This window comes from Syngnathoides biaculeatus, chromosome 6 (assembly GCF_019802595.1).
Source record: "Syngnathoides biaculeatus isolate LvHL_M chromosome 6, ASM1980259v1, whole genome shotgun sequence".
Classification (NCBI taxonomy): Eukaryota; Metazoa; Chordata; class Actinopteri; order Syngnathiformes; family Syngnathidae; genus Syngnathoides; species Syngnathoides biaculeatus.
Window position 1 is genome coordinate 19,864,945 of NC_084645.1, and position 13,530 is coordinate 19,878,474.

Below are 13,530 nucleotides of genomic sequence, written 5' to 3' on the forward strand. Positions count from 1 at the left end.
GCAAAAATCACGGCCCCGATCTGGCCCCGGCCCCTTGGCTTTGACACCGGTGCCCTGTTGTCAACCGTCAGTGTTTGCGTTCGAGTGCAAAAGACACAAACGGCTTCATTGATTGCCGTTTGTGTTCCTCCATTGATTTTTCAGTCTTTATGGGCCGTTTATGGCGACGCCTTCGCGGGCCCTCGTATTCTTCGCTACTGGTGTGTGGGCGCGTGCGTGCGTGCGTCGTTAGCAGCTTCAGCGATGGCGTTTTACTTGCGTTCTCGTCTGATTTCTGAATTCTCGAGACAGATCACTTGTTGCTTTGGTTCGCCGTAAGATTATAAAGATGATGTCAAATCCTTCGATATTGAACGCCGTGCGTCCATCGTCGAGTTATAAAATCGACTGCTGGGAAAAAGTTTGCCTCCACCGTTTTTGAACTTTTTATTTGCAGTGCACCTTTTTGGTGGACTTTTGAGGGGCGATACAAATGTGGCCATCACATAATAATAATAATAGCAGCAAAAGCAATATTAACTATATGAAATATTTTTAATTTATTTTAATTATTATGACTACTTTTGTCGACAAAACGATTTACCAAATAGTCCAGTTGAAAATCACCAACCGAGGAACTCTGAAATATCATACTAATACTATGGAACTACACTATTATTACTATGTGAACTATGCTACTACTACTACTACTACTACTACTACTACTAATAATAATAATAATAATAGTAGTGATACTTGTTAGTAGGCGGCACGGCGCTGCAGCAGCAAAGTGTTGGCCTCACAGTTCTCCGGACCCGCCCGTGTGGAGTTTGCATGTTCTCCCCGTGCCTGCGTAGCTTTTCTCCGGGTGGGTACTCTAAATTGCCCCGTCAGTGTGACTGTGAGTGCGGCTGTTTGTCTCGATGTGCCCTGCGATTGGCCGGCGACCAGTTCAGGGTGTACCCCGCCTCCTGCCCGTTGATATCTTGGATGGGATCCACCTCTCCCTGCGACCCTTGTGAGGATAAGCAGCCAAGAAAATGGATGTATGGGTACTCGTGAGGATAAGTGGCTCGGAAAATTGACGACTGGATGATTTATGATTATCATTCTTATTATTGTGAAACAGTGGATCTCTTCCTCGCGCATCTGCCTCAGTGTCGTGAGGACCTGGGTTCAAACCCCCCACTCGTTCTAAGCGGTCGTGCCCCCAATAATAATAATAATAATAATAATAATGTATTGTTGTTCCTGTTGTTATTATTAATGCGATTATTACTTTTTTGCAGACAGAATAAGTTCCCAAATGTTGGCGTGAGCTCAGCTGCAGTTGGCCCAACTGAAATTTCAACGGTTTGAAGTCAGACTGAAGACTTCAAATGTCAGGAGATGCTCGATGACCTCCAGCCATCAAAACTTCAAAATAAAAGACACGGAATAAAGTCCGAGAGCCCAAAATCAACTTTGAGAAAGTGAGGAAGAAAAGTCCAAGAAAATCCGGAGCAAGCTTTCCTTGTGAGTACATATTTAATGCTTGATGAATAACTGGGGAAAAAAAAAAAAAAGGACATTATTAAGTTCTCAGTGCAAGTCAAGAACATGAAATGAAAATCGTGGCAGACTTAACTTCTATAAAAATATACTTTAGCGTTGATGAAAGTGGGCTGGACAATAAATTACATCCACAAGAGATCTTTGGTGGGTGGGGTGGCGCCCCCCCCCCCCCCTCCAAAAAACCAAAAAGAAAAAGAAAGAAAGCAGGACCATCAAGACGACCACAAAAGAACGTACACGATAGAAGTAAAGTGCATGATGGGATTCAGTCAGCAGCACCGCAATACATTCGTTCACCAAATAAATATACAACTTTGAAGATGAAATAAATTATGGCAGCGGAGGTGGAGCAAATTTGCACGTTTGCTTGTGAAATAAATATGAAATAGGAACCTGTCACTCGAATGTGAGACGATCGCAATCTTGGAGCCCGCAAGGGTGTGAGCGCGTTCAACGTTTCCCATCGTCGGGAGGAAATAGCGGGAAAATTCAAAGGGCGATCCATATTTCGGCTCCACTTCCGAGTTCGTTCTACGCAAAACTCCACGCACATGAGAAAAGCCACACAATTTGGATCTTTTCAGAATGGAAATCAACGCTCACCAGAATCTTTCAGCGACGTTCCATCCAATAATTGCTCTTCTGCAAATTTGCCCTCATCGTCGAAACTTTCGATCTCAAAATCCCAAAAAAAAAACGTTTTTGCCACCCGTGATCATTAAAGTTGCACTCTTTGAGGGAGGCATTTCTTCTTTCTGATGATTTGTGACCGCAAGAATATTGAATACCTTTAGAATTGTCTCGGGAGACCAAAAAAAAAAAAAAAAATCACTTTTTCTGAGACATCCAATAATTCTGCCAGGTCACAGATCATCAGTCATTTCCCTTCCAAACTAAGAGAAAAGCCCACGTTTCCAATATCTAATTTGACACGATTAATATTTATGTTTCTGGGCCCCAAATGTTTTCCAAGCAGAAAAAAATCTTTCTTCACACACTTGGCACCATAGGCTAATCGCTCAGGATCATCTTTCAGAACATCCGATAAGCAGGCCTTTCCTGACTTTCGCCCGATCCGGCTGCCCCGCACGTCAATTCATTCTAAACATTCGTATGATTCGTCATCATAAATATTGAGCAGGTTCAACGGGTACGATGGGGGGATCACTCTTAATACAAGCGGAAAACTGCCTTAATTTCAGGAGGCGCGTACCCTGCATTAGACATCAATACTTGAAAAATAAAAAATCAAAAACATACCTTTTGCCCCACTTTATGAACACAAAATGATTAAAAAGGCCCACAGTTCCGATGATTTGCCGTCGTAAATATCAAAAGGGGCTTAAGATTTTCTCCGGCAATCTGCAAGGAGCAGAACCGCCACCGAAGGACGATCACGGCGAGGCGTCCACAACGGGAAGGGAAAATGCCGGAGCGCAGCAGCGCCGGGTCGCACGGGGGCGTTTGTCAGACCGGCGTCGGGGGGGAGCGGGTCCGCCGGCGCTTCTTGTCGCCTTCCCTGCGCCGACCCAGCCTGGCCTTTTTTTTCCTCTTGGTGGCGGCCTTGAGCGGTCGGTCCTTGTAGGCCAGCGCCTTGTCGGTCTCCTGCGGCAGGACGGGGCCCTCGCGGTCCGATCCGAACCCGTGGGCCGTGTTCTTGGTGGCCTCCGGGGGCTTCTGGCGGAGGTCGTTTCCGCTGAAATCGGGGGTCCCGCCGTGCGCCGGGGGGGCCCGCTCGTCGGCCGTGTGGACCTCCTCCAGGAGCTCCTGCAGCCACAGGCGACGCTTCAGCTCCTGCATGCTGCGGCCTTTGTCGTGCATCAGCTGGGCGTGGCTCACCGACCGCCGCCTGCAAGTCGGGGGTTGGGTCGACACCGGGTCACACCACCACAAAGTGCAGAACTTGCCAAATGTCCCTCGCGCGTGCGTAGTTGAGCGCTCACCGCGACGCCAACGTTCAGAAAAACAAAACAAACAAAAAAGTCCGGTTCTGTCTATGTGCGGGTTTTTTTTAGCACTTGTAATGTCATATATTTAAAAATTCATCTCTGCATTCATTCTCCAGGGTCTTCAAGTAAAAGTAAAAAAAAAAAAAAAAAAAAGAAAAATTGTGCATTTAGTCCACAATGTGCCAAAGTCAAAAAGAGAAGATAAATCAATTCAAAAAAGAAATATCATTGAAAAGTTATGAATACTTGATTTTACTTCATGTGATTTGAAAACGTGGGGCTGACGTCACCTCGCTAAATGCTGCTTCGCCGTGTTTGCTTTGGACTATTTGACCCGAGTCGGTCGATCTCAGAACCCGACCGGGTTTGTATTCCGTATTCGTGACCCAAAACCATTTAGTGATTTTTAGACCACTAGCAGAACTTTCAAATCTATTTGAAAGCCGACAGTGTTACCTAGTCTGACAAAAAAACAAAAAAAAAAACCCTTAAATGTACTTGGGTACAAAATTAAAAATATGATATTACATTCAATTACGTATAATATTTTGGCACGATGAAGCAGAATTCAAAAAAAGAATAAAAGAAGAACTGTCCTTTTTTTGTCAACTTAAAAATGACCGGACCCAAATAAAACGACGCCTTCCCCCCGAAAATGTGCGACATTAGCTCATTAGCCGCTTATCCTCACTAGGGCCTATCCCAGCTAGCTTCGGACGAAAGGCGGCCTACGGCGTGAACTGGTCGCCAGTCAGTCGCACCATCACTGAGCGGGAACCGAGCCCGCGCTGCCCACACCAGACACCTACGCATATTAGCTCATGTTAACTATTAGAAAAAAATGAAACTCTTTTTTTCGTCAGCAATTCTCACCTTCAATTCTCCCAACCAAGATTACGGATGGGCAATATTTTCTTTTACGTGGTACTCGTGAATGATCTCTTATTCAACTTCCTCCATTTTGTTGCTGTTTCTGTTCAAGTATTTTTTCATTTGTTACCTTCTTCCTGATCAATGTATTGGGATTTTTATTTATTTTTTTTTTTATAGTGGATGATATACATCACTAAAAATTGTTATGGGTTGCTAATCCCCCTCCCGGGGACGACACCGTAGTTGAATGGATTAATCGAATATTCTCTCATTACGATTTGATCATTTTTATATCCAGTCAGGGGAAAAAATGACGTGTAAGTTAGAATCCTATATTTATAAAGTCGGGTGTACAAAGTACACACACACACACCTGTTTTCAAATTCAGGATGTGCAAAAAAAGCCGCGCTCAAGTACAGATCCCTGAAGAATCAAGTATTTGTGTACTGGGTCCCCACCAGGGTCGGTTCAGCTCGGTCCAGTAGAGGGCAGCAAAAACGAGCCCTTCGGCGCAAGATGCGCTGTCAACGTTTGTGTACTAGTGAGCCTTTCCAAATAAGCAAAGTCGACTCCCGTTTGACACACCGAGCGAACTTTTGCAAGGTTTTAGGAAACCAAAACCGTCTTGCGTTCCAGGCTTAAAGACAACCGTCAGAACCCCACCCAAACAATCCGCAAATGCGTATTTATTGATTTTAAAAGAAAGAAAACTTACATTCTGCTACTCAGTGCGTCCGCCGGCGCCATCGGAGAACACAGCAAGAAGACCGCCAGAGTCCACTGATGAAAGAGCAGCACCGAGCACATCTTTGCGCCCCCCCGAATCTGCAAAAGACTTCGTCAGCGCGTCAACTTTGCCCGATGGCTCGCTTCATCTGCTACTTACTCGAGAGATCCACAGTAGAAAGGTCCGACCGATGATTTCCTTCTTTACAGAACGATCAGAAACGACGTGGGCCAGTTACAAGTTCTGCACGTATCCATTGGTGCCAAGGCAGCCTGGGGAAATCCCCCGCCGGTTTTTTCCATTCATTTGCCTCCCAACAGCGTGTGCGGGGCTATTTATTTCTCCCCGATATCCACCCCACAACCCCCCACCCCCCCCCCCCCCCAAAAAAAAACAAAACAAAACGATAGTCGCCCGGCGGCAGCAGCAGAAGTTGCGGAAAGAGTCGCGCTGAAAGTCGCAAGTGTCAGGCCAGCGGCTCGCCCTCCGACTTGAGGTGGTCTCTCGAAGACTGGAGCATCTTCTGTGGTGGTCCGCGCAGCAGCTTCTGAGTCAGCCTGTGTGGGTCGGGGTGGGGAGTCCAAACTCCTTTTTTGGTTTGGAAGATGCAGGCACCACCTCAGCGGAGTTCAGTCCTTAGCACAACCCACCAATTTACACTCACCTGCAGTGACAAGAAGGGGCCGTCCAAACCCACAAGTCGCTGCTTTTTCTCACTTTAGTCATCTTTCAGCCAAAGTGCACCGGGTTCGATTCTCGAGGAAGGTGCCAGAGTCAAGCCCGCGCGTCGTTTCGTAGCCTTTTTTTAAACAACAGTCACATGACGAGTATTGGAAATGTCGAAATGAAAAATGACGCGATCAAGCAAGTCGTGGAAAAGTTGCCTTTTTTTCCCCTTCAAGTTGGACGTGAAATTTCTCTGTTGGATGCGCGCAACGCCCTGGAGCCGAAAACCTGAGTTTGGCTTTGTGTTGCCAGGTGCGGGCACGTCCTCCATTTTCGTCCAGAGAAGATTGCAAGATCTCGTCCTCGCTTTTCAATCGGCGTACCTGTTCCGAGTAGACGTTGCACCCACATCACGCGACACAACCTTTTTTTGACCCCTCCCCCTTCGCACCTCCAATCTATCCAAGAAACATTTGAAAGTGGAGACTAAACTCGCTGCCTGACTTTTGTCCGCCTCTGAACTTTTGTGCTTTTTCTAATTCCTTCTTGTCCTTTTTTTTTTTAACTTTAGTTGCTAACCGGACAGAAGCGGAGACTGCGTCACAGCTTAAAGCCAAGCTCCCGAAACCCGAGGAAGCAGGTCAGTGCCACTGTCATCGATTTGTTTCTGTCCTTGCAGGGCGATTTCTTACAAATCAATCATCAATGTTGTGCTGGATGGGCTCGTTTTCTTCGGTACCACTTTTGGGTTTGTACTGACCGTTTGAACAAATGACAAAGAGCTGAAAAGGAGGTCAGCAGTGACAGGTGCGCGTGTGTTACCGTACATGGTCGGGTGGGGGTGGGGGTGGGTGGGGGAGTCCAAAGTACACAAGGAGGCCCTCACCACTTCCCCGAGGGAGAAGGACCCTAACCTCAGAGAAACCCAAGCCGCCGCCTCTCACTGCACGCCATTCAGCAGAACCCGCGGAGCTCACCGGGGCCGCTTCGGAGGCGTCTTGCCCGGGAAAGTGGCGAGTTTGACGCCAGGGAAGCCGGAAAATGGCCACATTTGGCCTGCGAAACCGCTGCGGTGGACTTTGCGCTCGTCGGCGTGGATACCATCCGGGCCCAATCCCCGACAGGGGACCGACCGCACATCAAAAGATTATGAAAAATTTGCTAACGTCGCTGAGGAAAATTGAAAGGATTTTTAAAAATGACTCCAAAATCGGCTTACTAAATGTGAAAGGTTTTTTTCAAACCTCTTTAAAAGTAAGATGAGGAATCGTCGCCCCGATCGGTCGCCAAACGTTGGCCGGAGAGCAATCTGAGCAGAACTGAGCCGTCCATATTCCGGCATATTGATGAGTTCTGAGTCTTTCTACACATTTTTACCCCTCCCCCACCCCCCGCCCCCCATAAAAAAAGATTTTTTTTTTTTTTTTTTATTTGTCCTTGTTTTTCTTGCACACGGCAAAATGCCTAAAATTCCCTTCCGCCGCTCGCCCACCATGACGCGAATATTGATTTACGACGATGGGCACTCCAGCCCCCCCCGATGGTGATGTCAGCTCCCGTCGGCAAGCGCGACGCTCGTGCTGGGCGTCGACCGCCATCGCGCTGGAAAACAACATCGTGTCAAATGTTAGGAGAAAAAAAAAATATATATATATTACAGTGACCTTTTATAAGCTCGGCGGTCCCGGTCACTTCCTGTACGAATGAGCTTTTGGACCGCTCGCTTAATTGCGAGGGGGGGAAGGTTCTCTTCTGGCGCGGTTCCTTGGCGGACTTTGACGCCGCGTGCCAAGTGATGTGTTGTTTTGTTTGGGGCGTCATGGCGACCGACCGTCAGCAACTTCGTGCTTCTTCACTTTTGGACCGCGAACAAGTCAATGAAATAAATGAACTCGACTCGAGACTTTGGAAAAGTCGCTTGAGAAGAAAAGAAAAGACAAGAAGTGACCCATTCAAAGGAAGGTGCGTGCCGCTCAGCCGCCAAATGTTACACAACGGCCGCATTTTGTGACGAAAAGCATTCGTCGGAACGGCGATTATTACGGATATAGAAAAGGGGGGGGGGGGACTGCCCAATATGTTACAATCAATGGAAATATTGAGGCAATGATTACATTTATAGAGTCGAGATTATGTTGAACAGCATGCCGAATCATTTTTATCCTATTACATAATAGACTGCAAAAACATGTTCATACTTTGTACTGAAAGAAAAAGGCCATCTTTAAAGTTGCAATTCCACATTGGCAAACGTTTTGGAAGGAAGGAAAGTGGGAAGGACGGGAGGGAAGGAAGGAAGTGGTCCTTCGGCAACGACCCGGTTTAAGGGAGGGCGGAGTCCAGTTCGTTTGAAAGCGGCGCCCGCTTGAAGTGGGGACCCCCATTGGACCCGATTGGAATCGGGTTGGAAATGCAAACCGCGTGAAAACGTCAAATCGTCGCCTCGCAGAATTTAAAAAACTCTCAATTGGGACCGGCCCCTTTGGTCAGCAAGATTCGGGGGCCGCCAAACAGTTCCCGATTGTTAAGGGGCCGCTTTACGTGACGTTGACGTGGATTGGATCCAACATTTGAGAGCGGCTGCGGCTGCGGCTGGCAGCGGATTCTTGTCCTGCCGCCTAAATGTTCTGTGATTTATGGTGCCGAGTTCTTCTGGGAACTTTTCCTTTCTCCTTAGCACCTTTCACCGTCTTCACCTTCAAATCGCACCCTCGCCTGTTTTGCTTTCGTTAGATTGCTCACACGGGCCAAAATATTAGACACGGCGGCGGGAGAGCCAATCGGAGAGTTCCTCATCTCGATTGGCTTTTATTGTTTCGCTTGTTGCCGGGGGAGGGGGGGGCACCCTCAACCGGGTGCCGGCCAATCGCGGGGCACACGTGAGCAGGCGTTTGGAGCCCAATCCTCACGACTCAAAATGTCACCAAGACCACAGGAAATAAACTTGTAATATTATCGAAGCATTACATTTTATTTCGAGAAAACATATGACGACAATTAATTTGAGGTTTGGGGGAATTTTGTCATTTTGCCACAATCAAGGAAATAAGACTTCTTTTTCATTTATGGTCAATTTGTTTGATAACTCGAGGCAGCCATGTTGGGTCAGGAAGGAAAGGGAAACTCTTTGACCGCAGAGTTCTCCTCTCCTGATACCAAATTATGGCTTCAGATTAAAACACTTCAATAGTTTGATGTACTGAAGGATATAATGGGTGAAAATCATGATGTCCCAAAAAATGTCTTTGTCATTTTCCAAGGGTGAAGCCAAGATTTATGTAATTTAAGTCTAAATGTGATGGTTTCATGATTTTTTTTGAAATGGTAACATTTTAACAAAACATATTTTCAAGTCGTGATTATAAATAAAATTTGAATTTTACAAGAATAGTATTCAAGGAAAAAATGTCATCCTTTGGGATGTTGCATTTTTTTTATCGGGATAAAATGATGAAAAGTGGTAATTGATGACAAACGTAAAGGTTTGCCGCATCAAAATGCGTACGAACGAGGACGTTGAAGTTTATGAAACATATTTACGATATACGCCATCTTGAATTCAGGACACGTAAAGCCAACTTTCCGTTTGGGCTTGTGTGGCGATTTTGACTTTCTTCACCTCTGCGAACGTTTCGGTGTGGCCTGCCCGATCTGACCCCCCCCCCCCCCCCGAACTGAACCCATCCCTCTTGTTCCCGTCTGATTTTCATGAATAAGCTCCATTCAAGCGACGTGCACTTTTTTCTTTTTTCTTTCTTTTTTTTTTTTAAACTGGAAGGAATAACGTGATGAATAAAGGCCGTAAATTACTGCCGGGAAACGTGATGATTAGTTCATTCGGGGAGGGGGGGGGGCAGGCCAGACGCCGGACCGCTCAGTGACTTAGAGGTTGGATTTGTTGCCACCCGGGGGGGGGGGGGGGGATTCGGATTGGGGGGGATGACTTGATGGCGGATAACGTGCCCTGTCCAATGTGTGTATGTGTGTGTGTGTGTGGGGGGGGGGGGGGGGGGCACCTGCAAAAAAGTCCATTTCTTGGCGATGCTAAATTGCACTCGTCACCCCAACGGTGGCAGCTCCAGTCGGGGTCGCCCGGCCGTTTGTTGACACGGGGGAGTCGAGCTCCGTTACCGCGGAAACCATCACTTGAAAAACGACGTTGCTCCGAATGTTTTTTTTTTTTTTTTTTTTTTTTTTGCCCTCGCGATGGGGCCAGCTGGAAGAGTCGCGCGCTCGTCGTCTCTCAAACCCAACAATCGGAACTGTCATCGTCGGAATGTCGCTCGCGGCCCAAACTCGTTCTGAGTCGGGCGCGCTCGGGCCCAACGGAAACACACGCGCAGGTGCATCGCGACAAAGTACAATCGTGACATTTCCTTCATTTCTACACACATGCACGCCACATGAAGTATAGCAACGTATCATTTTCCTGATTCGAGCTTGCATCAAATAAAACCGACACGCAGGTACTGCGGACACCCGATGACGAGATGCTAAAATCTCAGAATGGAAACGAAAAGCGTCTGTGATCCAAACGCTCAGGAAATTCTGTGCAGTGGCGCCCTGTCAAACAGAAAAAGGAAGGAAAAGAAAAAGTAAATTCAGTCAAATATGTCCACATTTCATCAAATTGGTAGGAAGATTTCTCCTGCTTTTTTGACACCCCCCAACCAAAAAAAAACCCCCTACAAAATGACTTGATTTGTGCTATGAAAGACACAAAAGGAAAATTGATTAACATGACCATGTTGTTTATGTTGTTTTTTTTAATAAGGATGATATCATTTTATTCTATTTACTTTGCATAACACACAGTAACAACATAATCAAACAGAATATGATTTGTGCATCATGACAAATTCGCTGCCACTTCTAGCTCAGCCACCGGGGGGCAGTATCGTGAAAACGTCGTGCAGAAACAAAAGGAAGTTTCACTATCCGCGTGAACTTTTCGCAGAGGATAAAGAAAATGTGCCTGCGTTCCAATTTCTGTTGCTTAAAGCTTTGCAACATCGACGCGTAGTTAATTTGTTACCCCGTCTATGGCGTTTCCCTTTATGTGTTACCACTAAGCTAAGCTAGCAGACCTTTGTCACGCGTCTTTTTGACGAGTTGTTGACAATTTGCAAAAGTGCTTTTTTCGTCAAAGAAGTTGAGCTGGCGCCACAAATCAAAGCAAACATCGGATCTCGAAAAACTTGTAAATGGACTCACGTGGACCGCAAGTGTCAAAAATGGATTTCGAAGTGACTTTCCAAATTCTGTACAATTATGAGTTGACAGTAGCTTTTGGAAACCTTCATGAACGTCCAATTTTTTTTGGGACAATGTGACAATTCTGACTTTGGAGCGCCACCTTGTGGTGTAATCTTTGAGTTGGTTTGAAATTTTTAGACGGTTCAACTTCGAGGGAGACTTTTGAATGCTTAAAAAAAAAAGATTTCGAAAGCATTTAATCTTTATAATTTGAGATCTTTTTTTTTTGTTTTTTTTTTGTTAAATGGAACATTGACTTGTTGCCGTATGAAGCCATTTTGTCTAAATTGCGCACATTTGTCATGAGGTCAACGTGATGGTGTTTTCCCACAATGCCGTGCACCGACTGTGTGATGCAATTTGATGAAGAACAAATGTGTTATTAATGATGCGCGAGGATGTTGAAAATTAAGATTTTTTTTGTGTGTGCAATTGCAATTTGTCGTGTTATTTGGACCAGTTACTTTTCCAAGGGGTAAGCGACTCCGTTTCCAACACTGCGTATTGATATCATCATATTATGCAATATTTCATTTTGTCTTTTTTTGTTTTTTTCGTACACGCCTTACCTCAGTCGCACTCGGGGTTAGGCAAAGATTGATTTCACTGGCGAGCGCCTCCAAGATTTGCGTGGCGCGTGATATCCGATCAAAAAAAAAACAACAAAAAAAAAAACGGCTTCTGGGCCCACTTCCTTATTTACAACTTGGCTTTTTTTTTTTTTTCTTTTTCACGTTAACCATAAACGTCAGGCTGCCGGAGACAGCGAGTCGGGGAGGTCCGAAGCGGGACAAAAGCGTGTTGTCCAGACGTAGTCTCGAGTGCAGGTACATTAAATCATTATTTTTCAGACAGGAAATATCTGCCAATGCACATTTTGCCTGTGAAATATGTTTCTGAGATGAAATGATTCCAGCTTGGCACGCTTTCAGTCCCGTTCTGCTTCTTTTTAGGAAAAACCTAAAGAACAACCACTGGGTTATTTTTTTTTATTTTTTTTTTTTTGGGGGGCGGGGGGTGTGCTCTCCATGACTCCCAACGACAGGACTCGGGCGTAATTCACCTTTTTGAGCACAGTGGCGAAGAAGTAACACTGTCCAAATACCGAGTTCTTCTCCTTCCAGCCAAAAGATTTTTCTTGACTTTTCTCAAGTATTGCTCGACTCCTTTTACATCTGAATACGAAATATGTACTTTGTACTCCTCGTTGCTTTTTTTCCAACCCATCGTAAAAAAGACAAACGGGGGGAAAATCAGCGGATGCTAAGGGTTTCGGTAAATGCGGTGAATAGAAAAAGTCAACACACCCTGTTCGATTGCCATTTTTTTGGTGATGTGACAAAATGAGACCAAGACATGAATTCAAACTTAAATAGAAATGTAAATCGCCCCCACCCAGAAAAGTGACTCCCGTTTAATGTTTAATTGTGATTGGGTGGTTCTGAACACAGCCACACGCCCAATTATAAGCTCGGTTTCGAATTGTCATTTTTCTCATCAATTAAATTGCGCAGGTTGTGGTGCAAAAGTTTTGAAACCATGTCGTTTGATCTCACTTTTTGAAATGACAACGTTGACCGAGGGAGGCTAAGCTGACTTTTCATATTCACGGCTTGTGACTGAGGACGTTGCTGCGTTCAAAACCAACAACTCGTTAAATGGCCTGCTGCCATTATTCAAAGCACCTCCCATTACCCTCGAATTAACGTTTTGGTGTTCTAGCGGGCTTTTTTTTTTTTTTTTTTTTACATTTTTCTTTGCTACAGATTTGTACCTGTAAACGAAGCTCCGATGTTCTAGCAGGCTTTTCTTGACCTTTTTTTTTCTCATTAGCATTGGTTAATGCTAATAAGCACTTCGGTCACATGTGCAGTTTACAAGAGGGGGTGCGCACTTCATTATATCAGTTATTTACTTGGACTTCAGTTTAGAAATGTTACATATTTTTTTTTGTTTTTGCGTGATTTGCTTCTCGTGTGTGCGGAGCCCCCAATGCGTCGATCACGAGGCATCTTGGGTCAGTTGTGAAAGCAAAAAAAAAAAAAAAAAAAACCCCAAACTTCCAAACTTCATCCATGTCGTCGTTGATCACTCAATCGATTGACTGACAGTCGGATTGACCAATCCTGGCGTGCACATCAAGGCAGCTTCTGGCAAAGTGGCCTCCTATTCGCCGTCTGTCTCTTGCTTTCTCCACGGTAGTCGTGGTGATTGCCAAACCACAAAACTTTCTCGTAGATCGCAAGAGGCTGGCAGCTTGAAAAGTAGATCTTGGGGCAAAAAAAATAAAGTGCGATATTGACGAGTTTGTGAATGATTCCTTCACTGTAAAATGTTGCTTATTTTTCCTCAGTTCCCCATAAAATATTTTGCCATTTTTGTTTTCAAAATCGGTATGCAGTATATTTTGAAAACCCAAATCATAAGTATGTGAGCGTCTGATGCCTGGGTCTCTTATTTACTTGACCCGAAAGGCGCACCCGCCCTCCCCAGCAGCTCCGCGTCTGGTGAAAACCTCCACACAG

The 13,530-nt window shown here is 45.5% G+C and overlaps 1 protein-coding gene and 1 long non-coding RNA gene across 6 annotated transcripts in view; one reads left to right on the forward strand and one right to left on the reverse strand.

The window, feature by feature from the left end:
• The window catches only part of LOC133502152 (uncharacterized), a 55,446-nt gene that overhangs the window by 16,770 nt on the left and 25,146 nt on the right, over positions 1 to 13,530 (forward strand). For 2 of the 5 annotated variants that reach the window (XR_009795378.1, XR_009795377.1), the window contains exons 3-5: positions 1,269 to 1,494; positions 6,321 to 6,389; positions 11,758 to 11,832. This is a non-coding gene — a long non-coding RNA (uncharacterized LOC133502152). Of the gene's footprint in view, positions 1 to 1,268; positions 1,495 to 6,320; positions 6,390 to 11,757; positions 11,833 to 11,958; positions 12,716 to 13,530 lie in introns of those variants that run through there. The other 3 variants (XR_009795375.1, XR_009795376.1, XR_009795379.1) reach the window with 2 other exon arrangements.
• On the reverse strand, positions 3,001 to 5,163 carry LOC133501903 (parathyroid hormone-related protein-like). Its single transcript, XM_061822064.1, has 2 exons — positions 5,072 to 5,163; positions 3,001 to 3,382 (listed from the first exon to the last, which is right to left on the reverse strand). The coding sequence occupies exons 1-2, from the start codon at positions 5,161 to 5,163 to the stop codon at positions 3,001 to 3,003; spliced, it is 474 nt and encodes a 157-aa protein (XP_061678048.1).